Consider the following 27609-nt stretch of genomic DNA (forward strand, 5'->3'; position numbering starts at 1 on the left):
AGAAAATAATGTGCGCCAGGGAACCTAAGTTTCAGAAAAGATGTCCCTGAACAATAAACTCCCTCATGGCGGCTTGTGCTCCTCATAAGCTGACAACAACAATGCGCCCAAGCTGCTCCTCCTTAAGAGAGATGGCAGCAATACCCAAGGCCGTAGAACGATGCCATGGGAAAAGAGACAGTGAAGAGAGAAAACGATAAACTGGGTCCAAGGTTGAATACCTAAGCAAATTATTCCCTAACAGATAATATGTCTGATTTTGCAGAAATCTACAATTGACAGCAAAGGAGGTTTTATATAAGTTTTAAAAAATGACATAGCCTACTACATTCAGAATTTATAAAATGCTTTCTTATTTTATTTTTAGAGCTTTACCCGGTGCAGTTTCCTCCCCAGGTGTTGTGTGATTATGAATAAAGTGCTTTCAGAGCAGCAGCCTCAGCAGGGTTTCTGCAGAAGTGTCCTCTCGTGCACCATCTGTTGGCACGTTAGCCGAGCGCTGACATGCAGACTGGCAGGTGGAGAAATTCTCGCTTTGGGCTAAATTGGCTGAGACACAAAGACAGGTAATGTAAAATGATGGGGAGCTATATGCAGTGTAAATGTGAGCGCTGGTGGCAGCAGTGTGTCACAGCTGTCACTTAGCTGCTTTAAAAGTCCAGGAGCTAAGTGACAGATTTACTCAGAGCATGAAATCATGGACAGTCAGCAGCAGAGAGGAAACCCAGGGAGATCCTGCAGGAGGAGATGGAAAGGAGACAATAGTCATTTCTTAATGTTTGGTGTGTTCACTCTGAGTAGGAGTGTTGTGTGTAGATGTGGTTGAAAAACTGCCAGGAGCTTCCTGGTTGAGGCCGTTGCTGGTGTAGTGCAGGGTTACCAACTCTCACGCATCTGTCGTGTGACACACGCTTTCACTCTCAATCTCACGCTCTCACGCTGCCCAAACTATTCTCACGCCAAAAACAAGATGAACCGGCGATCGTTTTTGGTTGGTTATTTACAATGTTGAGTTGACAGCTGCTCAAGCTGTCGATCCGCTCCCCACCACTCTTAACAACGTTAACAGACAGCAGAGCAGTGGGAGCCGGTTGGTCAATCCCCGCGGGACCCGTATTGCGCATGAGCAGATCTAAGATCCAGTAGAAATTATAAAAAGTAAAAGTCTGCTGCTTATTGTTCTACTAGACCAAATCAAATCAAGTTTTATTTATATAGCACATTTATAAGCGATGTTTGGTCGAGCCAAAGTGCTGTACATGTAATAAAAATAGCCTACAGTAGAGACACTTTATACAACAGCACAGATTGTTCAGATTTTCAGTATGAGAAAAACGACACCCTCTGTCCTTAGACCCTCTGTCCTTAGACCCTCTGTCCTTAGACCCTCACATCGTACAAAGAAAAACTTCCGGAGAAAACCCACAGTTTAAAGGGAACATGGGAGAAACCTCAGGGAGAGAAACAGAGGATGGATCCCTCTCCCAGGACGGACAGACGTGCAATAGATGCCGTGTGTAAATCGAAGAGATAATACATTTTACAGCATATAGACCGAATGTTTAAATTAATTTTGTTGGATACATTTTCCCGGAAATTATTGCGATAAACGATAATATTGTCGGCACCGTTGTATGACCATTTTAGACCACTGACATAATGATAATATATAATAATAATAATTCAAGTACATCCTTTCAAACTGCTAGTCACTGCCTCATGTAAATGGCAATTTATTGAGGTCAGAAAAGTTATGGAGTTCATTTTTATTTATCGTACGATATGTCAATTAATTGCTTATCGGGACAGGCACACAATAAAACAGTGGAAACAAACATGTGTTTGACTTTCATTAGTGAATGAAACTTAGTGCCCTTTATAGTCTGTGTCCAATATTGTGTATTTGTATTGTATATATATCCTATATATATGCGGTCCCGCTACTGACACGATAGCAGTCATTTTGTGCGCATATGTGTAATTAAACCCATGATATCAAAATCTCACTCCAGCCAGGTACCCAAAGTTGGCAACCCTGGTGTAGTGATATCATTTTATCAGAATACTGTATTCTTCCAGGTAATCAAGTGGTGCAGTGATAATGTATTTGTGTAGGTAGTCCCGAAAGTTAACCTCACAAGGGCTTTCTTGACATGAGAATTTGCAGCTCATGACTTCACGTCACCACCGCTACGCTAAAGGCGGCTAATGTTGCGCTATAAAGGAACTACAGCACGGTCACATGACTTCACTTCACAACCGCTTAGCTATAGGGGGCTAATGTGCAGCATGAAGAGGTTTAGTAGTCTGATTTAGTCCCTTCTAAGCAACTATCGATGTTATGACACGTAGAAGCTTTGGACATTCACAAGTGGCATTGTGTTTTTGTTTTCCTGACATTTTACTTCCTAGAGCAAACCTTTAAACATTACGGGGAACATAGTAACATATTAGCAGGCTGAAGCTCAAGTAATTGCTTAAATGTAGGCACATAGATCTGCTAAAATGGCTTCAGATAAGGTTTGTTAAAACAGGTGTCCTGTGAAAAGGTCTTAAATATGCAGCTAGCTACTTGCATGATAACATATAAAAACACTAAGGCTTACTGTAAGCTATGTCCCTCGCTATACATCTAAAATACCCTATCTTCACCAGCTATTGATCATTAATATAACACAAGAGACAGCATTTTTATTTTATTTACAGGGTAGCATCTATAAAATAAAGTTACAAAACATTAACAACAGACCTTACCTCAGGATAAGAACCAAAAACACATTCAGGAAACCATTGACTTCATGACCACCAGAAGAACTTTTTGTATCTCAGCCTGTGGAGTGAGATTATGGAACAGTGTGAATGTGGAGCTAAAGCGATGTCCAGACATTAACCAGTTCAAGAGGAAATACAGAGAAATTATGTTCTCGAGGTCAAGGGATGGGGAAGGTGTTTGACTATGTGTATGTGTATGTATGTATGTATGTGTGTATGCACATATGTGTATATGTATGTCAATCAACAGGTAAAGCAGATTAATAATAATGATAATTATTGTAGATTATAAATAAATCATTTAGGGACAAGGGGGTGAGATTAAATAAATTATACTTCTTCTCACTCCTTTTCGAACACTAGATGTGGGACTGTTTATGTTGCTAATGTTGTTGTTGTAAATGTCATTTTTTGTTTTGATTTCTCTTACATGACTATGCACTGCAACATTCGTTTTGTTTTGTAATTATTTATTTTACTTGTTCAAAATAAAATGTATCAATCAAATGACGAGTTTTCAGGGCTCATTCCTTCACCACTCTATTCCCATTTAAACTAACGATCTCGAAGAAGCTATGGTGAAAAGAAAGGGTTTATATTGAGCTGTGATTGAATCCTAAAGTAATGCACCCCCACTGCTAATAACACACTGGTTCTTCCTCTTTGTGTCAGACCTGTGTTTCCTGCTCAGCTGCTGATGAGGTTTTGGCCTTTTTTTTATGTGTGGGATTATCTTCTGTCTCCAGGTTAGATAGGAAACATTGGAGTTTGGGGATAGAGCTCCACAGCGCTTCATCTTGCTCACATCAGGGGTAGAAGCAGTGCTGGTGTATCAGTTAATTGCATTCATCTGCCTTCCCAGTTGTAATTCACTTCTTAATTAGTCGGCAGGAGTGAAAACCAGCAGGGATAAGAGGGATTGTATGGGGCCTCAATGATGGTTTTGATCAATAACTATTTCTCTCTTTCTTTTTCTCCACAGTTAAACCAATTGTTATAGATGTGGGCATATTTGTGAACAGCATTGGACCCGTGTCTTCAATCAATATGGTAAGTCAACAAATAAATCCCTTTGTTTGAACTGTTTTGTTTATAGTCACACAGCTCTGCATCTGTCGTCATGGTGCCGGAAAGTTATTTTGTCTGAAACCAGAGCCCAGTCTGCTCTGATTGGTTAGCTGGACGGCTCTGTTGTGATTGGTCAAATGCTTAGAGATGTCCCGCCCCTTAGCCTATCACGTGCAATGTGTTGGAGCGCTAGCCAGTAGATGGGCAAGTGTTCCATAGTGATGTCAATTTGTTCTGGAAGTCAACAAAGGAGTCCAATGGAGGCGTTTCAGTTTGGGAGAGAAACTCCCTTCTAAACCTAACTTTATTCACCTCAGATTTGCAAAACACCTGATTTTAACATCGTGTACTAAGACATAAAATACATCAGTAAATACCCCACTGGGGAATTTGCCAACAAGTGTCTAAATGACACGACTAAACGTCATCACCTCCAACATTAGCCGCCTTTAGCTTTAGCAGTGGCCCTGCGCAGCCATGTGACTGCGATGTCGTTTTTGTATAGCCTTACGTTAGTTTTCACTTCTGGTGATTTCATTTACGCTTCCAAAATCCTGAAGTGGTGTTAATACACTGAACACAAATATAAACGCAACACTTTTGTTTTTGCTCCCATTTTTCATGAGATGAACTCAAAGATCTAAAACATTTTCTATATACACAAAATAACCATTTATCTCAAATATTGTTCACAAATCTGAAAAGATCTGTGATAGTGAGCACTTCTCCTTTGCCGAGATAATCCATCCCACCTCACAGGTGTGGCATCAAGATGCTGATTAGACAGCATGATTATTGCACAGGTGTGCCTTAGGCTGGCCACAATAAAAGGCCACTCTGAAACGTGCATTTTTGCTTTATTGGGGGGGTCTGGGGGGGTCCGAAAACCAGTCAGTATCTGGTGTGAGGGTTAGGGGTAGGGGTAGGGTTAGGGTAATGTTGTGAATCGAGTGGCCCATGGTGGTGGTGGGGTTATGGTATGGGCAGGCGTATGTAATGGACAACGAACACAGGCCACTCGATTCACAACATTACCCTAACCCTACCCCTAACACCAGATACTGACTGGTTTTCGGACCCCCCCAATAAAGCAAAACTACACGTTTCAGAGTGGCCTTTTATTGTGGCCAGCCTAAGGCACACCTGTGCAATAATCATGCTGTCTAATCAGCATCTTGATATGCCACACCTGTGAGGTGGGATGGATTATCTCGGCAAAGGAGAAGTGCTCACTATCACAGATTTTTTCAGATTTGTGAACAATATTTGAGAGAAATGGTTATTTTGTGTATATAGAAAATGTTTTAGATCTTTGAGTTCATCTCATGAAAAATGGGAGCAAAAACAAAAGTGTTGCGTTTATATTTTTGTTCAGTGTATGTGGAGATTATCCTGCTGAACAAATCATGTTAAGAATCATAAACATGCGTTTGCCTCAGAGATTATTTTCTACAATAAAGTGTATTCTAATGGAAACTCCCATTGCCTTTTGTCGATAGACCACTTGTGATGCTAACTTTCGGGTTGGCCTATAAAAATGTGTGATCCCTGCCAATTGTGTCCATAAGCAACTTCATGTAATACTGGCTTTTGAGTGCATATCTCTACACCCCTCTGTGTGACAAGCTAATTTTAAGCCCCATTGTTGGAGAACTATTCATATACAGTATCAGCTGTCGTTCTCTTATTGTTTCTAATTACAATGCAGAATATAATCCTGGGTGTCGTGACTCTGCCAGGAGACAGATGGTGATTAATTTCCTTTGCTTTAGGGAATAACGTCTGAAGAAATGACATAACTTCCACATCGAATGCACAATCAAAGAGGGATTCTGAACGTTTGAACGAAAGGGGCTTATTAATGTCCATTAGCAAAGTAAAGCTTTGCATTGGGTCTTATGATATAACTGCACACATGCTGAGGCATCTTTGTTGCACCTCTTACTGAGGCTAGAGTATCTGCGTGGAGATCATCAGATATCTGCATAACTGGTTTTATTTTGTATTCATAAATACAATTAAAACCCTTTTCCTCTGCGAATAATACAAGGGGAACTCGCGTGATTTATAATAACCGCCAAGTTTGTGTTATGTGAGAGACGTTTACTGACAATTCACCAGAATATGTCAAAGCTCTGCATAATACCCACTTTTTGTATTTGATATATTAAACTGTACATCATTCACAGTTAATATTGTACATTTTATTTCATGAAAGGCCTATTTATGCTTTTGTATATTTTACAAGTAAAAATACTTTTTCTAAATGCTAATGAATTTTTGATACCAGTGTTACATTTATTTAATGCAGGCTCTAATTAAAAAAATATGCTTTTTGCAGCAATTAACTTGATTTCTCAATTCTGAAAATGTCACAGTATTGTGGTGGCTAAGTTTCAATATCCTGATGCGCGCACACACACACACTCACTCACTCACTCACTCACTCACTCACTCACTCACTCACTCACTCACTCACTGGGTGTTTCTCAATGTCGAGGAAGGCTCCTCCAGAGCCACTATTTCAAGGATGCTACGTCATCGAGTCCCGCCGAAGGACTGTTCCAATATCCAGGATCCTTGGAATTCTACCGAGGCCGGCGTACTTCGTTGCGGGAAATTTCGAGGCTGCACATGTGTATCCTCCGCGGTCTTAAAATCCCCACCATTCTTCATTTTCCGAGGCTAGGAAGGATTCATGCCTCGCTTCTGAAGGACCTGACTCGGAAGACATGTCCTACCAAGGAAGGGTCCTCGACATTGAGAAACACTCACTCACTCACTCACTCACTCTCACTCACTCACTCACTCACTCCCTTTATGGCTAACTAGGCTTGCTTAGCATTAGCATTGCTCTGACTAAGTGCAGGCCAGTTACCCAATGGATTTCTACAGATATCGAAAAATAAAGGTATTTATACAAACATAAGAAGATTTATAAAACAAAAATACAATCAAAATATATTTCGAGTTACAAAGTAAGTGAACAGAACTTGGAGAAGGCAGCTTCTTTGAATTTATGGAGAAGCTATTTTTACACTCCTTGGTAACACAGTGTCCAAAGCAACCTTCTGCAATCTAGAACCTCCTGCCAAACCAGAAGCCAAACCAGAAGCTGGAGCCAGCCCGATGCTAACCCCCCACCGCGGGGAGAGCTATCACACACTGCCCAAGACACACACTCTCCACGCCAGTTAATTTACCCCTGTGTTAGAGAGCTGCTGGCAGGATGTCCGCAGCATCTTATTTTCCCTAGCAGCTCAATATTAATGTGATATTTCCTCATATTTGCAGCTCACTGTAATTGTTTGGCTCCCACCTGCAGTGAGGGAAAACGTCCTTGAAAATGTTTCATTAACTCCCTAACAATGTAGGTGCATTTTATTGATGGATTATCTCGGCAAAGGAGAAGTGCTCACTATCACAGATTTTTTTAGATTTGTGAACAATATTTGAGAGAAATGGTTATTTTGTGTAATTAGAAATTTTTTTAGATCTTTGAGTTCATCTCATGAAAAATGGGAGCAAAAACAAAAGTGTTGCATTTATATTTTTGTTCAGTGTATATGGTGCTACTTAAGAGCATACTGTATAAAGATGTCATTACTTTTGTACTTTTACTTAAACAGGAATAATTATCCTGATGTTCAGGTGCATATCAGTATTTAGCATCTCTACTGTGATGTCTCCATGCTTTAATGTTCAAAAAGCTGTTTATTTTTCTCACACTGTCTGTGCTGCAGCACCTCTTTTCACCCTCTGTCTGAAACCAGAGCCCAGTCTGCTCTGATTGGTTAGCTCTGTTGTGATTGGTCAACCACTTGGAGATGTCCCGCACTATAGCCAATAAAATATGTGGGAGAGAAACTCAGAATAGGGGCCTTTTTCTAAAGTCAATATTTGTTTACTTTTTCCTTTATTGTCTTATTTCAGGGAAGCTAGTGTGAACCCTTCTTGCCAGTTTTAATGTGCATTTGATGTTATAAAGACAATAAGACATATCAACTATATGCATATTTGTATCGTTTTGTGCAGATTATTGTTACCCAAAACCTGCAAATAATTAATGGATGGATACTATCTCACTAGTATACTTAAAGATATTAGTTGAGTGAAATGTGAAAGGGCAGAATCGTGAAAGGTCCACTAAAACCAATAAAGAGAAAAGGCTTCTTGTTTTTTCACATGTTCCTCATTTGCAGTCCTGGCAGCCGCAGCACAGAAATCCCATTTTAATTTCTCCTTGATGGCGTGAAATGTCAACAAATGTTTTAACACAATGGGAGTGCTTTAACCTTTTAAACTGTGAAGAAAGAAGGAGTCAGCTTCTGTGACGAACGCATTAATAATACATTCAGACTTGGGGTTATCTCTCCCTTCCATCTTGAAAGGCAGTTTCCGGAGGTAGAAAATCTTTAGAAGCGCTGCACAACCACCGTGGTTTATGTGTGTTAGGCTGAAGAATATATAAAAAGGCATTGTTGAGGAGAACAAATGATATCGAGGGTTAACTTGATTAATTGACCTGTGAAACACAAGTCAAAGTCAACTTTATTGTCAATCTTCCAGTTTGTGTGAGATCGAAATACCGTTTCCCACAATCCCGAATATAAAAACAAATGTATATAAACATATGTGTGCAAATATGTATATATATATATATATATATATATATATACACAAAATCAAAGACAGATTTGTACATGTGCACACATTAAGACCTAAATAAAAACACAACAATCAATATATACAAAATAACAGTCACTTAAATATTTGAGAATGTACATTAGTGCAGATTGTCCATAGAATGTGCATTATTGCCATATTGCCCATGGCAGCGTAAAAAGTAATAAATAATGCACAACGAAAACAAGTGTGTGACATTAAGATCCACCTGCAGGGCAGAGCCTATCCATTTATTTATTTACTACACAAAGGGTGAAGGGGGAGGAGAGCCTTTCCCAGCATGCAGAGGGTCAAAGGAACAGTTTGCAATAGTGGTAAAGGAATGAGTCATAAACCCAGAAATGGAAAATGTATTCGTCAGCTACATACGTATAAAGTCATTAAACGTAGCCCCACATTTACCAACAAACATTAATGCATCAATGATCATAATCCAGTCATTTAATATATACGATTCTGAAATGGGACGAGACATAACTAATACCTATGTCTTTCTTTTTAAAAACATAATCATTACTTCTAAAGTAAAATATCTGCCGCCTCAGCTCTCCGAAATAAAGGAAATTAAACGGTGGTACTACAATTTCTTCCCATTGACGTACATTGGCAAAGAGACGTCTGTAAATCAGCATATGGTTGTCATTTTGACTAAACCAACTAGTACGGACACCTTTATATCCCTTATTTAAATCATTAGGGTCTCAAAGTTGGAAAATGCGCTAAATTCTGAATCCAAAGTTACTTTTCTTGATTTGGTTGGATGTTGGTTTGACTTGATGTTAAATCGATTGCTTTTCCTTGGGTTCCCTGCAAAATATTCGTACAGTATAGATGGATAGATAGATAGATCTAAAAAAATATTTATATATACATGTGGAAATACAAAACATGATTGCAATGCATGATTATTCGGTGCTGGAAAATCAATGGCTTTTTAATTTCAAACTCAGATGGAACAGATTTACTTCCATAGTCCCGCCTCTGACGTCAGTTCTCTTTACACATCCATGGTGTTTTCTTGAAATACGACACCGGAAATCACACTGTACCGTAACATACTGAATGTTGCACTTGATAAAAGCAGCAGCAGCAGCTCACGCCAGGTGGAGGCTGAGAGTTTGTCTCCTCATGGATGACCTTCGGTTTGCAGTAATGAGGACACGCAGAGAGACCTGCAGCTGAAGAAGGAGCAGGAAGTCTCTGAGCTCAGTACAGATACAGCATGTTCTGATGCATAATCATCAGCTGCACACCCGAGACGCATGCACTGCCCCAGTTTACTGTTTCTGGTTCAATGACTGGGACTTTAAGAAGTTAACTATCTCAGTTTTATATACCAGATTTCATCAGGAGGATTATTACTTGCCTGCAAATGTGAATATTCTGAATATTTAATGTCTGAAAAATGGCCTTGGCTACCTTGAATCAGAATACTTAATTTGTCCTGGGGGAAATTGGGTAATGTGACACTTGCTCCACTTTAAAGTTTAAATAAAGATACAATACAAATATGTGTATAAACAAAATAAGTTAAATAGAGTAATAAAAAGATAAAATAAAAAAGTATTTATTTCAACGTAAAAGTAAGAAACAAAAGAAAGGTCCAATACAAGATTAAATAAAGTAAAGATATTTATAAAAACATAACAAATAACTTAAAAAAATGTGGAAATGATACTACAGGAAGGATAACAGCACATTGAAATGTTAAAACAATAATATAAGGTACTACACAAATACAAATATTTTGTTTTATAGCACAAGTAGTAAAGCTATCAAATCTACTGGAGAAAACATGTGTAAAGTACACAGGAAAAGTACAGTTGAGCATGTTTTAATATCGTGTCCATCAACCCAACAAAAAGCGTTAAAATAAATATGTTTCTTATATGACCTAAAACCCAAATTGCATCTGTTATTATCAACACAATGTTATATCACACCCTAGATCAGGGATGGGCAAATGGGGGCCCTCAGATTAATTTATAAACAACGTTATAAATTATAAAAAATTAAAAAATGTGTTTACATGTAGTACTGATACCGTCCACTAGACTCCTAGTTACGTCGCGAGCTGCGTACATGATTTCGTTCGGCAGCCAAATAGCGCAATTAATCTGACGCGTTTGTGTTTCTTGTGAGTGTTTCCCGGGGAAACACTCACAAGAAACACCGGCTGTTGTTATGCCTGCTGTGACGTTAAGTTGCCTCTTGTAATTATGCCTTTACAAGCTTAAAAGTTATATTTATCATCTGAATTTGGCGAAACAAGTTTAAAATTTGAAAACCAAGACTTTGTTTATTTGAAATCAGATGAAAACAAACTGTCACGGACCCTGGTGGCCAGTACAGTTCAAAGTCCTCCTGATGACTCACAAAGCCCTCAACAATCAGGCCCCCCCTACCTCACAGACCTGCTGCACCACCACGCCCCTTCCCGCTGCCTCCGCTCATCAGAAGCCAACCTCCTATCCATCCCCACCCACATCAATCACCGGACCTGGGGGGACAGAGCCTTCTCCGTCGCTGCCCCCTCCCTCTGGAACTCACTCCCACAACCCATCAGAGACTGCACTGACCTCACCACCTTCAAAAAACTCACAAAAACTCACCTCTTCAATCTCGCTTTTAATGTGTGATTGTTTTTGTATTATTTGACTTTAACTTTAACTATATATTTATTTGTTGTTCCTCTATTTTATTTTATCTTCACTATATCTGTAAAGCGTCTTTGAGCACCTGTAAAAGCGCTAACAAATTAAATATTTTATTATATTAGTACATCAATTACGTGACCACCAGCCAAGTTGCACATCCCTGCCCTAGATAATGTCTTAAAACATACAATTCCATGCAGGAGAAACATTAATAATAGTTTTTTATTTAACGTGTATGCCTGCATATACATAATGTCATAATTAAGTTTGTCATACCTCCCACACAGTCTTTAGTTCATCTAAAAACTGCAGAAATCATTAAGAATGCCTTGTTTACACGAGGACACATGAAGGTCAGTGGAATAAGCCTCTGCTGTGTGTGCACAGAATGAAAAGCTGAAGTCATCATGGCCGCCTCGACGTCTGATTTGAATTCTCATTTTAAACGTTTGAGTGAACTGTGGTGAAGTAATTCCACACATATCAGAGTCCACATTAAGCCATGTGCAGATTTACAATAATGAGTCATTTGTCTTCATGATTGATGGGAACAGTATTCCATTATAAGAGTAAATGTGTTCAGCGTGACCAAGCTAAACACCTTTTTAGACAGGAGAGAATTATAATTGATGGAATTAAATACTAAATAAATAAACCCATAAAGCATAATGTGGAAAAAAATCATAAAAATAGAAGATTTTAATAATGAGTCGAGGAATGAACGACTGAATAACTTTAAGGAGATTGTTTCTTAATATTACTGTAAACATATATGAACTATATAGATTGTTTAGGGTACTAAAAGAGATTATTCCCTTAAAGAAGGAACCCCCCTGTGTACCACTCAACATGGTACAATGTACAGGGTTCTTACGGTCATTAAAAACCTGGAAAAGTCATTGAAATTCTAAATGCAAATTCCAGGCCCTGGAAAAGCTATGGAAAATAATATTTTTCCCAAAGTTTTGGAAAAGTCATGGAAATGTAACTAAAGTTGCATCAAATATAATTTATATTTTAGCTAATCGCCGATAATGATAATACATACTATATAGTAATGAAACATGAGAGAGTAATTTTTTGGTCATGGAAAATTAGGTAAAGATCATGGACACTCCACCATCGTTCCTGTCCCCAAAAAAACAATAATCACCAGCCTCAATGACTACCGCCCAGTAGCACTCACCGCCATCATTATGAAGTGCTTTGAGTGGTTAGTCAAAACCTTCATCACCTCCTCCCTCCCTGACTCTCTGGACCCCCTGCAGTTTGCCTACAGAGCAAACAGGTCCACAGACGACACCATGGCCATCGCCATCCACACTGCCCTCTCACACCTGGACCAGAGGAACACATATGTGAGAATGCTGTTCATTGATTACAGTTCAGCATTCAATACCATTGTGCCCTCCAAGCTGGCCATCAAGCTCAGAGACCTCGGGCTCAACAGCGCCCTCTGTGACTGGATCCTGAACTTCCTGACGGGCAGACCCCAGGCAGTGCGGGTGGGAAACATCACATCCTCCACCCTGATTCTCAACACCGGAGCCCCTCAAGGCTGCGTGCTCAGACCTCTCCTCTACTCCCTGTTCACTCACGACTGCGTGGCCACACACAGCTCCAACACCATCGTGAAGTTTGCTGACGACACGACCGTCATCGGCCAGATCACAGACGGCGACGAGACGGCGTACAGAGAGGAGGTCGGAAAAGTGACATCTTGGTGCCAGCATAACAACCTCCATCTCAACGTCAGCAAAACAAAGGAGCTGATTGTGGATTACAGGAAGCAGCAGAGAGAGGGACACGCCCCCATCGCCATCAATGGGACTACGGTGGAGAGAGTCAGCAGCTTCAGGTTCCTTGGGGTCCACATCACTGAGGACCTGACATGGACTCTTCACACCACCACCATCACCAAGAAAGCTCCACAGCGGCTCTTCTTCCTCTGCAGGCTGAGGAGGTTCAACATGGACTCCAGGATACTCTGCACCTTCTACAGGTGCACCATAGAGAGTATCCTGACTGGCTGCATCACATTGTAAAATGTTACAATCTCTTGAGCTTGTGTTAACCACAGAACTTATTTCAGACCAACAACCAAAAAGATATTGAAAAAAACATTGACTTCCAGGCGAATAACAGGAAGTGCTAATATGCTGAGTGAATTCCAAGTTTAGGACTAAACCCTACACCTCTCTATACAGCTTGTACTTCAACCAGTAATACACATCTGTCATTGCTTCATGTCTCTGGAAATCATTTGTTCTTGTTCAAAGCAATATATCATGAGGGGTCTGTTCCCACTGTGCAGCTTTGATTTTACTGTGAGTACTGTATATACAGTAGCTCTACATCAGGGAGCTTTATATAGCAGCTCCTCTGAGTTAGCTGAGGTGAAAGACCCACTCTCTTCTCATCAAAGCCTCCTATAGTATAGCGGCTGAAAGCAGCTGCAGGGGGGAGGAAGTGATCGATTCTCTTTCAGCATATAGTTCAAATGTCTTTCTGTCATAAGAGAATACAAATGTTTATATCTTAAATGATCCCATCCGCAATCCTGTGTCCCGTTGTGATTACTCAAGCTTATTTTACTTCTATTTATTTGATTTTCCGCACTTTTTCTCCAGCGGTCATTAAATGCTGTTCAGTTTCTTTAAGCTATTAAAGGTCACAAGCCCTCAGTGCTTCTCTTGGTAACAGCCTTCTTACTAATTGAGAGCTATTCAAACTGGTGCACTGGATAAAGGTCAAATTGATTTCAGGCGGTGACAGTAGAATAAAAACGTGGAGAATGGAGACTATTAGTCATTTCATTATGCTGTACATCTGTATCTGTATTGTTGGACCCTAAGAACTAAACTTTTGCTGAAGGGGTTTCTCTGAGCCAGTTGATGCCCCACTGAGCTCGCACAGCAGAGAGCCAGAGAAGTTACCAAGTAAGGACTAGTCTTTAATTACAGCCCTGGTACATTTAAAATCAAACTTAAATGGCAATCTGAGACAGTAAACCTCTATCAAGGCAACTCAGGGGCTACAGACACTAAAAACATGCGTGTCTAGCACACAATTTAATATTAATTATAAATCAACGCAACTTAAAAGACCAAACTAATTTGGGCAGGGAACGCATTAATCATACTCGGACCAAAAGAAGAACGTTTCCCAGCAATAGTATGGTTTCTATGCAGTTTAGGACCTGAGGAAACTGGATGGCATGAGTGATATTTCTGAAATGAAATGGCATCAAATGATAAACGCTGTACGTCCACATGAAGTCGTTTGATTTTTCTCTTTTAGGAATACCAAATTGACATCATCTTCGCCCAGACGTGGACGGACAGCCGCCTCAGCTACAACAGCACCATGAAGAAATTGACTCTGAACAGCAACATGGTTGGAATGATTTGGCTTCCTGACACCATCTTCAGAAACTCCAAGACTGCAGACTCCCACTGGATCACAATGCCCAACCAGCTGCTCCGGATATGGAACGACGGGAAGATACTCTACACCTTGAGGTACATTTAACTTCTTAATTGTCTAACTTATTCCCGGTAAAGTGCTTCAGTGAAGAGTTTTCAATAAAAAGTGGAAGCTTTGGCGTAATTGATGTTCTGCAGACGTCACCTAATGAAATATAAGAATGTTAAATTCCACACAACTTATGCTGTTACTGACAGTTTGTACAGTTGAATACTCTGAGAAATATAAGTTACTATAGTTTAGGACATCGGGTTTGCCCTTCTTTAAAATGTATGGTATGTAGGTTCGACAGTAGTCAAATAGAGCTTTCCACTGTGCACTAACCATACCTCTGCACAACACAACTGATGGTCTCAAACACATTCAGAAGGCAATTCATTCCACAAATTGAGTCTTGACAAGGCACACGTGTTAATTGAAAACCATTCCAGGTAACGACCTCATGAAGCTGACTGAGAGAAGCCAAGAGTGTGCAAAGCTGTCATCAAGGCAAAAGGGGGCGACTTTGAAGAATATCAAATAAAGCTCATATTCTGGATATTTTTTACACTTTTTTGTTAACTAGATAATTCCATATGTGTTCTTTTATAGTTTTGATGTCTTCAGTATTAATCTACAAAGTACAAACAAATTAAATTAAACAAAAACCATTGAATGAGAAGGTGTGTCCAAACTTTTGACTGGTACTATATGTACAGTAAAGCGCTTTGAGGGGTCGAAGACCTGATAAAGCACTATATAAGTTCAGTCCATTTACTATTTGCAAAAACACTTACTTTAAATATTATTTTCATAGTTTTTACCATACAGTATGGTTTTGGCCTCACATCGTGTGGAGAAATGTTGGGATTCCTAAAGTCCTGGTCATTTACCTAAAGTCATATTTTTTTGTTTAATGTGAAATTGTGCAGCCCATTATCTCAAAGCTGTATCAACATTTTCAATATGGTTTATATAAAACCGCCCTAATTAGGGTCTGAGAACAGAGGTCGGCGAAGACCTCTGTTGTAATTGCAAAACACACATAAAACTGGTAAAACGGCAGGCAAAAGCACAGAAAAAGGGGCCAAAGCATGACGGCAGATAGCCCGCACACGTCACTACAACTCGCATATTTGATATCCATAGGATTATTATTAAGTGATTTAAAAACAAACATCCTGAATTTGACCAACACCCCAAAAGAAAATTAAAAGCTTTTCTTGAAGGGACCCCTTGCTAAGCTAACTTCCATAAAACCTACCATGTAAACCTACCCATGGGAATCAACACATTAGTTATATCGTCGCAGATATTGAAGAGATAAGAGATATTTGCACCATTTTAGGAAGCAAACATTCTCCAGTAAGAACATGAAAACATTTAAACACTGTCATTAGTGATGGTAAGTGCAAATTGGGTGCTTTAAACTCTACAACAACTTTACCCTCCTGCCCTGAAGCTCTCTTTGTAATTGGAGCACTTGGCATTATGTTAAACTGGTGCTTCAGTGACAACCATCTCCACAAGGCCCCTGATCTTCTTGGCATTGGTCTTATGTTGTGAGACATTTCCAGAATTGTGATCATGTTTAAAGACTTTTTTGTGGTATGGTAGCTCATATTGTACATATTGTACATGTGAAAGGTACATATATTTGCAGCACTTTTATCTTCTCGCATTAATTCATGTCTGTCTCTAAGTGTTATTTTACAGGCCAACATTTAGTCGTTTGTAATCCAACTCTGCGGTTATCATTTTTCGTTTTTATTAGACTTGGACAATCCATAAAAGAAAAGTTTTTTAAGATTTAGTCAGATTTCCATCTGCAGTCCAGCACTCCCTGTTGTGTCATCTAGTTTTCTGAATGTATTTTTGGTTGGTGACCGTGCTGAAGTTCCTTTATAGCCCATCATTAGATACCTTTAGCTTAGCGGTGGTTCTGTAGTTCCTTCATAGCCTAATGTTAGCTTTTTACTCCAAGAATCATAAAGTGGTGTAAATATATTGAGTCTGAGGTAAACAAATATATATTTTACTTTATTTATTAACTAATTCGGACCGGCAAAAGGCTCCATAGAACGTTGTGTTTGATGCAAGCTATATTCTTCCCCATGCAGCCTTATTGAGATGTATTAAGCCATTGCAAACTTTGCAGAGTAATATCCGTTGGTGGCATGAGAAAAGACAGTGAAATGTCATCTGGTATTAATTGTGTATTAGCTTTGGTCGCTGAAACAGTGATGACATGTTGTCATATCCCCGCCTCTCCCACATCAATCAATCAATGTTTATTTATACAGCCCAATATCACAAATGTTACATTTGTCACAGTGGACTTCACAGTTTGTACAGAATATCAGTATGAAAATACGACACCCTCTGTCCTTAGACCCTCTGTCCTTAGACCCTCACATCGTACAAGGAAAAACTTCCAGAGAAAACCCACAGTTTAAAGGGAAAAATGGGAGAAACCTCAGGGAGAGCAACAGAGGAGGGATCCCTCTCCCAGGACGGACAGAAGTGCAATAGATGCCGTGTGTAAATCGAAGAGATAATACATTTACAACATAGGTAGACCAAATGTTTGGAAATGCATGTGTCTATAATAAGAAGATGAAACCACGAGGATGTCAACAATCCTGTGGGAGCCATGCACTGCATTGTCCTGATTCCACGCTTTATTGATGTGCAAAGATGAATCTCTCATACTATTTCCTGCCTTGTGGACTATAGAAACTAATGTATATACTATGTGCTAATTACCTTGTACGTTTTCTCTTATTGGAATTGATCTCACACTATCTGTGGGGACAAAACCATTAAAGAGGACAAATTATGCTGATGTTCAGGTGTATATCAGTATGTAGTGTCTCTACATGTCTCCATGCTCTAATGTTCAAAAAGCTCTTTATTATTCTCATACTGCCTGTGCTGCAGCACCTCTTTTCCCCCTCTGTCTGAAACCAGAGCCCTGTCTGCTCTGATTGGTTAGCTGGCCGGCTCTGTTGTGATTGGTCAACCGTTTGGAGATGTCCCGCCCCTCAGCCCATCACGTACATTGTTTTGGAGCGCTAGCCAATAGCAGCAGGGGCCTTACATAATGATGTCACTATGTTCAGGAAGTAAACAAAGGAGTTCAATGGAGGCATTTCAGACCATTTACATGCATATAAACCTATACAACACGTACAGGAAAGGGAACACACCAAAAAAGCATGATAGGGCCCCTTTAAAGGAAAGATTTAACCCCTCTTTAACCAGAAAGAGGTTAACAACATTTTTATGCTGATTGTATTCTTGGTCAGGTGGGTTGTACAGGAAACACAAACTCTTGATTCTAGTCTAGGCTTATGGGACATTTGGCCTTTAGCTACATCACACACACATTTCCTGAATCTGCACAGGATAATTGCTGTGGGCTGTTTTCTAAGAAGCTTGTTATTTCATCCTCATTGTGCAGGTCTAATAGTAGCAGAGCAGTGAAAAGTGTGTGTGTGTGTGTGTGTGTGTGTGGTGTGTGTGTGTGATGTGTGTGTGTGTGTGTGTGTGTGTGTGTGTGTGTGTGTGTGTGTGTGTGTGATGTGTGTGTGTGTGTGTGTGTGTGTGTGTGATGTGTGTGTGTGTGTGTGTGGTGTGTGTGTGTGTGTGTGTGTGTGGTGTGTGTGTGTGTGTGTGTGTGTGTGTGTGTGTGTGTGTGTGTGTGTGTGTGTGTGTGTGTGTGTGTGTGTGTGTGTGTGTGTGTGTGTGTGTGTGATTGTGTGTGTGTGGTGTGTGTGTGTGTGTGTGTGTGTGTGTGTGTGTGGTGGTGTGTGTGTGGTGTTGTGTGTGTGTGTGTGTGTGTGTGTGTGTGTGTGGCCGCTGACATACTGCAATTACAGGATTACGTAATCAGGATTTAATTTGTTTTATTGTATTCTTTACTAGAAGGATTTTACTAAATCATTTATTTAAAAAAATTGAGAACATGTAGACTAATTTTCTTGAAATAGCTATTTTTAAAACTATAATAAACCTAACAAATACAATTATAAGTTTAAAAGAAATTATAGAAAAAAACCAAGTAGAAAATAAATACTACACATACTTATATACAGTAATACTACAATACAAATGACTCCTATATTTTTCTCTGTAATCTGATTAGAGACGTTCCACCCCTTATCACTTACAATGTGTTGGTGCGCAAGCCAATAGGAGCGCGAGTGTTACAAAGTGATGTCACTATGAAACAGAAGTAAACAAAGAAGTCCAATGGAGGTGTTTGTTTGTGAGTGTGTGGAGGGAACACAGGGATTTTAGCCTTTGCAGACCATTTACATGCACTAAAACCTATAGAACACACTACAGGAAAGGGAAAACCCCCAAAAAGCATAATAGGGCCCCTTTAATTTCCAGAAAGTTGAGAACATGGTTGAATCACCAGCTGCAGATAGCAAAACGGTAGTTATATAACAATTGTTCCATTTCTGTGAAATTGAAAGACACACTGTCTTGGGAGTCAGTAACAGGAAATGATAAGACAACTTAAAACTAAATTACGTATTCTGGTTTTCCTTGAAATTAAAACACGTCGATCTCAGAGCCTCCTGTCTCCAGTCTCTTTCTTCAAGTTATTTAGAATTGTTATAGTTATTTGTTTATATTCCCTCTGGGCGACAAAAATAACTAGACATTAAAAACTGATTGTGATTTTTCTTTCAGGCTGACGATAAACGCAGAGTGTCAGCTGCAGCTTCACAACTTCCCGATGGACGAGCACTCCTGTCCGCTCGTCTTCTCCAGCTGTGAGTATGCCTCGCTCAATTTAGTTCCAAGCAAAAACTACCATATTTATTTTTAGTGTCTTATGCATCAAAATACCACATTTTCCCCGGTATTTATCATTTGCTTATTTTGGTTTTATTTATTTAGCTGATGTTGGTGTATATCAAATGTGGGTACAGATCCTGCTGGTGTGACAGAAGTAGCCTGCTAAGTATATATATAATGTGTCTATATATATACGTATATATTTATAATTTTGCTTATTCCTGCATCTTACTGTACCTGCACCATTATGTCTTTGGCTCTATTTTATTTATGAGCCTGAGACTTATTCTGCTGCACTTTTATTTAATTTGAACATGTTTTGTCTTGTTCTCGAGTGAGGGAACAATGGAGCGTGAGATGGGCCGGAGAATCGGAGCAGCGGGAGCGGTACTGCAGTCGCTTTACCGCACCGTTGTGACGAAAAGGGAGCTGAGCCAGAAGGCAAAGCTCTCTGTCTACCGGGCCATTTTCGTTCCTACCCTCACCTATGGTCATGAAGGATGGGTCATGACCGAAAAGAACGAGATCGCGGATACAAGCGGCCGAGATGGGTTTTCTCCGCAGAGTGGCTGGTGTCCTCCCTTAGGGATAAGGTGAGAAGTTCGGTCATCAGGGAGGGACTCGGAGTTGAGCCGCTCCTCCTTCGCGTCGAAAGGAGCCAGTTGAGGTGGTTCGGGCACCTAGTTAGGATGCCACCTGGGCGCCTCCCTAGGGAGGTGTTCCAGGCACGTCCAGCTGGGAAGAGACCAAGGGGTAGACCTAGGACCAGGTGGAGGGATTATATCTCTTCGCTGGCCTGGGAGCGCCTTGGGATCCCCCAGTCAGAGCTGGTTGATGTCGCCAGGGAAAAGAAAGTTTGGGGCTCTCTGCTGGAACTGCTACCCCCGCGACCCGACCACGGATAAGCGGGAGAAGATGGATGGATGGATGTTTTATCTTATTCTATTCTATAAATGTGTATTGCTTTGCTTATTTATGCATCTTAATGCAACATTATGTCTCTTGCATTATTTAATTTATTTTAATGCCTTAGGTATACTGTATGTTGCTTTGTTGGAGTTGCCTGGGACTTATTCAACTGTACATTATTTCATTTTGTCCCACAGTTTTTAAATTATTCTATTCATCATTTTGTTTTTTTATTATTCCTTCATTATTGGGGACTAATTTCCCCTGCATGTCATCTTTCGCCCTCTGACGCAGATGCCCAGCCTTGAGCAGCCGTTATCTCCCATAAGGAGGGGCTGCCCGCAAGTTGTTGTAGTTACCAGTTTATGACCGGGCCACTCTCGTGTTATGACACATCCTTCTCGGGGTGTAGATGACAACAAATGTGATTCAGTGTCCCTCAGCTATTTAGTCTATCTATTGAACAATGTTGATTATTCTCTCAGAACTAGCTAAATACATGGGTCTGGGGTAGGGTTGCACGATTTTGGGAAAAAATCTAATTGTGATTTTTCTGATTTTTTAGCGACCCAATGGAAGTTTATTGTAAAATGCGGCCAGAACTCCGGCTAGGAAGGTCGTATCAACATGCTCCCGTCTCTAGCGCCCCCGCAGCCCGAGCTACGAGTGAAAGAACTAAACTTACATGAAACTTCCGTTGGGTTGCTTTAAAGTCAAGCTTCAGTTTAAGAGTCACCCTGTAATAGAAACATGTGATGGAGCATTACTAACCTGACCCAGATGCTTTGTTTCACCAAACCATCTAGGAGAGCTCCATTGGAAGCCATTTGGAAAGGGCAGGCACTTTCAAAAAGACTTGGCAGGTGATTGGATCAATCTGTCTATCACCTTCTATCATGGGCCACTTCTGATTGGTTAACAATGGCTGGTACATGTGGAGCACAGCACTTCTGATTGGTGTGGATGACTGACACACAAGAAGAACAAACAAAACAAGAAAATGTTAAAAAAAATTGCAGGCTTTGCGATTTGATAATCGCATCATTTCAGATTTCGATTTTAAATCGATTAATCGTTCAGCCCTATAGTCTGGGGTAGAGTTCTTCAGAATTTATTGTGGCCTCTCAACCATATGGTCAAACCGTGGCCCGTGACATGTCTTGTGAATTCCCCGGCCGAAGCTCCAAATAAACCGTCAGTGTTTGCCATCAAAGCTCCAGCTCTCCTCGTGTCTCTCTGAGTCCTTGCTTCAGAAGTTTCCCCCACATTTATCTTACTTGTACCCTTCTGTCTCTTGCAATATTGTATTTCCTTTTAGGTCTTGAGTATAGTGTGTTGTATTGTTGGAGGAGCCTGGGCTGGTACCCCAGATTTTCATGGCCAAAGAAACCAACTCCGTACGTATTGAGCATATGAGAATAAAGCTTTTGAATGGTAGTGCATGTGCTGTGGTAGTGAGTAGTGGCCTTGCAGCGATCCTTTATTAGGATTACAGGAAGGCTTCATAGTGAAAGACCTTGTGCAGCTTATCAGAGCTTAAGGCTCGCTGCAGCGCCTCTTCTGTGTGGACACTTCACGCTGAGATCCATTAAATCCATTTCCTTACCTGAGGACATCCTAGGCATTAAGCCCGTTTCCATGCCGACGTCTCTGTTTTTCTGATTAAGTCAGATGTGCTTGTCTTTAGAGCCATCACGCCTCTGGGATTGAAATAATTAACAGAGTACTAAGCAAGTATCACACAGTTTACCTCAGCACCTCTGAGCGTTTTGGCGGCTTTTATTGTTCTCCAACACTTTCATATACATTGTTCAGATAAATGTTGGTAAAAGTAGACTTTAGCAACCTAAAAGTATGTCTGGACTATATGTTCAAAAACCAATATATCTTTTGACATTGATCACTGTTTAAAATGATCCTGATATTTATATAACTTTTTCGTTTTTTAAGCCATATGCTCACTTGAATGGGGAAAAAGTAATTAAATAGTGCAGTTCTTCTACACTTTCAAAAAGTTGAATTGAATTATCTTAAAGAGGACGTATTCTGCTCATTTTCAGGTTCATATGTGTATGTTGTGCCTCTACTGTGACATGTCTCCATGCTTCAATGTTCAAAAAGCTCTTTACTTTTCTAATACTGCCTGTGCTGCAGCACCTCTTTTCACCCTCTGTCTGAAACCAGAGCCCTGTCTGCTCTGATTGGTTAGCTGGCCGGCTCTGTTGTGATTGGTCAACTGCTTAGAGATGTCCCGCCCCTTAGCCTATCACGTATGTGTTGGAGCGCTAGCCAATAGGAGCGTGTTACATAGTGATATCAATATGTTCTGGAAGTAAACTAAGGAATCCAATGGGGGCGTTTCAGGCATGATGGGTGAGAGAGTGGGAGAGAAATGTCTCTGTAGGAAACACAGGGATTTTAGCCTTTGTCAGACCATTTACATGCACAAAAACCTATATAATGCACAACAGGAAAGGGAAAGCCCCAAAAAGCAGAATATAACGCTTTTAAGCTGATTCTCAGACATCGACAACAAAATGTTTTATTTGGTAAGTGTTCCTTCAAGTGCATTGTTGTGCAGCAAAAGTTTGACCAGTTTTCTACTATTTAAAAAAAAATTATAAAATAGGCCACTGTTAGAAAAATATCACTCGTCACCAGCTTGATCTTCAATCTCAGGATCCATGTATTTGTTATCCTCTCCAGAATGGAAGTAGTCATCACATACAGAGCATCAACTAGTTCCTGAGCAGTGTCCTTCACATGCTGATATCCAAGAGAGGGAGTTACACAGTCACAAGATGGAGGAATAGAAAGAAAGCAGTATTCAATGTTTACTTCAGATTAGCTCCATGTCAGAAATGATCATGCTTGTCTATGTCTATCTCCATAGAGGCTGAATCATCATGTTAATCACAGAGCTATCATATGCCTCAGTCCGGATGCTCTTCTAGGTAATCATACATCCTGCCAAGTACACAGCTACAGTAGGGCCTTTGTTATCTTGTGCTACTCTGACATTGGAAGAGTACATTCAATATTTTCCCAACGACAGTGTGGCAATTTTAGCTGAAAAATCCAATAAAAAAAGGATTGTCAGGATCTCACAAAAGTGCAGGAAATAAGACGCCACTCCAGTAACCTGGAAATGAAATAATCATGAGATATGAGTCATCAGAAGCAGCTTAATGTTACTGAGAAATATCGGAGGAGAAAAATGCAGATCTGCGGAAACCATGGAAGATATGATATAAGTCGTTTTTTCAGACGAATATTTTCATTTTATAATACAGATATTTTAAGTACATATTTTCGCCAGATTACATTTCATTTGAGCAACTATTAATTTCTACCTGTCATCTGGTATGGTTTGATGTCGAGTCTCAACTTCAAATTGTCTCCAAGGAAAGATACTATCATTTGAATAAGGTATTATAAATATTGTTCATTTATAAATGCACCGCGAATTGTGATTGAACCAATAACTAGTGTTTTTTTTAAATACAGATTTCCTACAGTATAGTGTTACCATTCATTCAAGATTTCATGAGTTTTCCAACATTAAGCTTTTACTGAGAATTTGTGTAATATCTGTATTCTAATGGCATTTTATAGAAAATCAGAGTTGTGTCAAATGTTAATTGAATTTATTCACCATATATGTTTGAAAACAATTAGTAATTTGGGTAAAATTCCCTCCATCTAATCTTCTCGTGAATTAAATACCTATTACATCAAATTGTATTTTCTACTGAATACAATGATGTGTCTGTTGAAGAAGATCCAGGCCAAACACCAAAGCAGAAATCGATGTATCACCCGTCATTAACCTCATATGATTGATTGTAAAAACACACCTCGTCTTTGTGAGTCAGGCGACGTCGGGATGGATTCAGCGCATCATCGAACCAAAGCCTTGTTTTAATCTACCTTTCTGTCCTTATGCACACAGTCTTTCATTAGCAGCTCAAGACTAATGTTGCTCCGCTGGCTGTAGGTGTGTCTGAACGGGAAGTCCATCATTAGGATGAATCGCAGAGGGTCAAACACTCATGCTCTGTGTTGCAGATGGATACCCTCGAGATGAAATTATCTACAAGTGGAGGAAGAACTCTGTGGAGGCGACGGACCAGAAGTCCTGGCGGCTCTACCAGTTTGACTTCATGGGCCTGAGGAACACCACGGACATAATACAGACGACAGCAGGTAGGGAGTGGATCTCATCATGGAAATACCTTCACTCATTCATTCTGCAACAAGTCACACCAACTGCAACCTCAGCCTTATCTTTCTGGGGTCAAGCATTGTTATTGCAGGTGTTCTAGTTTAGCCAGATGTTTTCCAGGCCAACACTTCTTTGTTGATACTCATTGTTCTGAATAGCAACTTGAGTGCAATAATTAGAGCTGAGAAACAACAAGTGACCAGTTTTCTAACTTTAAAGGTCTCCTATTATACTGTTTTTCATCAATATATTATAGCTCTCAGATATACAAAACATGTCTCTGAAGTGTTTGTCTCCAAACGTCTGTCCGTCCTGGGAGAGGGATCCCTCCTCTGTTGCTCTCCCTGAGGTTTCTCCCATTTTTTCCCCTCAAACTGTGGGTTTTTCTCTGGAAGTTTGGAATAATTTGTGACAAAACCGTTCTAAACACTCAGTCCTTTAGCTCACCTGAGCCCCTCAGTCTGTGACAGGGGAGGACTCTCCTCCAGTTTGTTGTGGAAACAGCTACTTAGGCGTGTGGCGCAGTGGATAGAGCGTTGGTGTTCGGATCAGGGGGTCACAGCCAGGTTCAAACCCCACTGCAGTCAGCCTGTCGTTGTGTCCCTGGGCAAGACACTTCACCCCAAATTGCTCCTGTGTGGATTGTCCACAGTATTGAGTATGTAAGTCGCTTTGGATAAAAGCGTCTAACAAGTAACATGTAATAATAATAATTATTATGTCCGTTAGTGCAGCTAGCTAACCAGATGCTAACATCACGGTCCCCGCTAGCACTTTCTCCCTCTCTCTCCCTCCCTCCCTCCCTCTCTCCCTCACACTAGGGGTGGGCGGATCGATCCCAAAATATCGATACCTCCGATATTACGTTACGTTTCAAAATATCGATACTAGAGCCAATAGGATCGATACTGTTATACTTTTTTTCTCGTCTCCTCTACTCGTCAATTTCTTCAAAAAACTATGTGCATACGAACACAAGTATATGCTCTTTTCTTCTCTCTCCACTGCTGTCCTCTTCTCCTCGAGGCTCCCTGCCTGAACGCCGATTATCAAGCTGACTGACAGCAGCCAGCAGGGCAGGACAGCAGCAGCCAGCGACTCGCGAGTGCAACACACACGCGCATGATGGCTGAGAGAAAGAGCAGCGTTGTGTGGAGCAATTTCACAACTGGCAATTAAAACTTAGCGAACTGTGATGTGTGCAAGAAGACAGTTCGCTACTTTGGCCACTTTGTATTGTTATTTTTCATGTTTGCACTTTAAATTTGCAAAAGTAAAACGTGTATTTGTCTATAAAAACTGTCCTGTCTTTATTCATGAAAATGAATTCAGATTTAGTCGATTTATGATGATTTCAGCTCAAAAATCATGTCATGCAGCTCTCCCCTATATGAAAGTACATAAGACGCTTTTCATTAAAAAAAAGTATCGATATCGATATCGGTATCGGCGATACTGGCCCTGAAATACTTGGTATCGGATCGAATCCAGATTTTGTGGTATCGCCCACCTCTACCTCACACTAAATGCGCTATTGCCACACACACACACACACAGAGCCGAGCTTGAATGACACAAGCACACGTGTATTTCCATGCAACTCTCTGATTGGTCTGGTGACTTGCCTCTGTTGCATTCACTGAACACGGGAAATTGCAGTCCTGCCGTCCTCTCTTGTGTCATGATGAGGTTCACGTAAAGCACGGTTAATGTATTATATTATTGAGGTGTCTCAAATATACGTCAATCAAGTGGCACCTGCTAACGGGGTGGTGGATGATAGGTGTACATCTAAAAACGTATTTTTCAAACATTATTATTTTTATTTTATTTTTCTTTCTTTGATACTTTTTTTTTTAACGATCCGCGATCTACCCGCACCACACACCACACTCGACTGGTTGGCGACCACTGCTTTAGCAAGTAGGATAGCTGCCAGAAGTTATCGTTTGGCTCAGGGGACGCGGATCAGTGAAACTTCCTAGACTCGTGCGGACTCAGAGCCGTAACCGCAAAAAGAGATCCAGAGATCCAGCAGACTCGTCGTCATGCATGAGTCAACAGCAGACTCAGATTCGCCAAATCGCAAAATAACCCTTTTTATTGGTGATCAAAAATGTTTATTAAAGCAAAAGACACTGTTTAGCGGAGGTTAATGTAACGTTAGTTTAATATGCTCATGAAGTGCAACAACTTTTCGGTTTCACCGGTAGGAAATTTCTACGCTCTTGGTGATGCTGACTCATATGACTCAAAGGACTCCTATGATCCGGATCTCTTCAATGACTGACTCAGAAGACCATGGTTGCGTTCCGATAATCCAAAAATCAGCTCCTAAATTCTAACCCTATCTCCTATTCCTTGACCTCTGAGTGAAACGTCACGGGGTTAAGGGATAGTGGATAGGAGAATTCAAAAGGATTTAGGAGAAGAGACCGCGGTACTTTAGAGAATCCGAATGCACTTTCACTATCCGAGGTGTTTATGATGCGCCAGCGGACGTCATGAATGTGCGTCTGCTGCTGTGGGGAAACTATGGAAACTACAGTTTTCTATACAGCGGACTACAACATGGATGTATAATAAGAACGAGGGACTACTGTAAACTCATCTAGAGACTCTGCACCGTGCTCTGATGCTGTTGCTTTATGCTTTATGAACGTGGACAAAGAGAAACATATTCTTCATGACCAAAGTTGGAATTGAAATAAAAAAGGAAAGTGAAACTTATGCTCGTCACCCTCTCCCTCCGGTCCACATTAATACAAATGATCCCAATACGTATGATTGTATGAACTATGAACATATCTTAAAATCAATACAAATATATTTATTATAAACGTTAGTCCTTAACATCTATCACTGTGTATATCACCATTCAAACATCTTTTAAAAGTTGAACAAACCCCACACAGCTCAGTAAAGACTGTGAAATGTTGACTTTATTTGATCATTTCAGTAAAAACTAACGCTCATATTTCTCTTTTTGATTATAATACTGATGAACGTTCAGAA

At 40.3% G+C, this 27609-nt stretch overlaps 1 protein-coding gene across 3 annotated transcripts in view; it reads left to right on the forward strand.

Moving 5' to 3' along the window:
* The window catches only part of LOC117546816 (gamma-aminobutyric acid receptor subunit gamma-3), a 59807-nt gene that overhangs the window by 16006 nt on the left and 16192 nt on the right, over positions 1 to 27609 (forward strand). For 2 of the 3 annotated variants that reach the window (XM_034217176.1, XM_034217178.1), the window contains exons 3-6: positions 3755 to 3822; positions 14484 to 14704; positions 19353 to 19435; positions 24438 to 24575. In XM_034217176.1, the coding sequence (XP_034073067.1) occupies positions 3755 to 3822; positions 14484 to 14704; positions 19353 to 19435; positions 24438 to 24575 (510 nt within the window). Of the gene's footprint in view, positions 1 to 3514; positions 3585 to 3754; positions 3823 to 14483; positions 14705 to 19352; positions 19436 to 24437; positions 24576 to 27609 lie in introns of those variants that run through there. The other variant, XM_034217177.1, reaches the window with a different exon arrangement.

Source organism: Gymnodraco acuticeps, unplaced genomic scaffold (assembly GCF_902827175.1).
Source record: "Gymnodraco acuticeps unplaced genomic scaffold, fGymAcu1.1, whole genome shotgun sequence".
In the NCBI taxonomy this organism is placed as follows: domain Eukaryota; kingdom Metazoa; phylum Chordata; class Actinopteri; order Perciformes; family Bathydraconidae; genus Gymnodraco; species Gymnodraco acuticeps.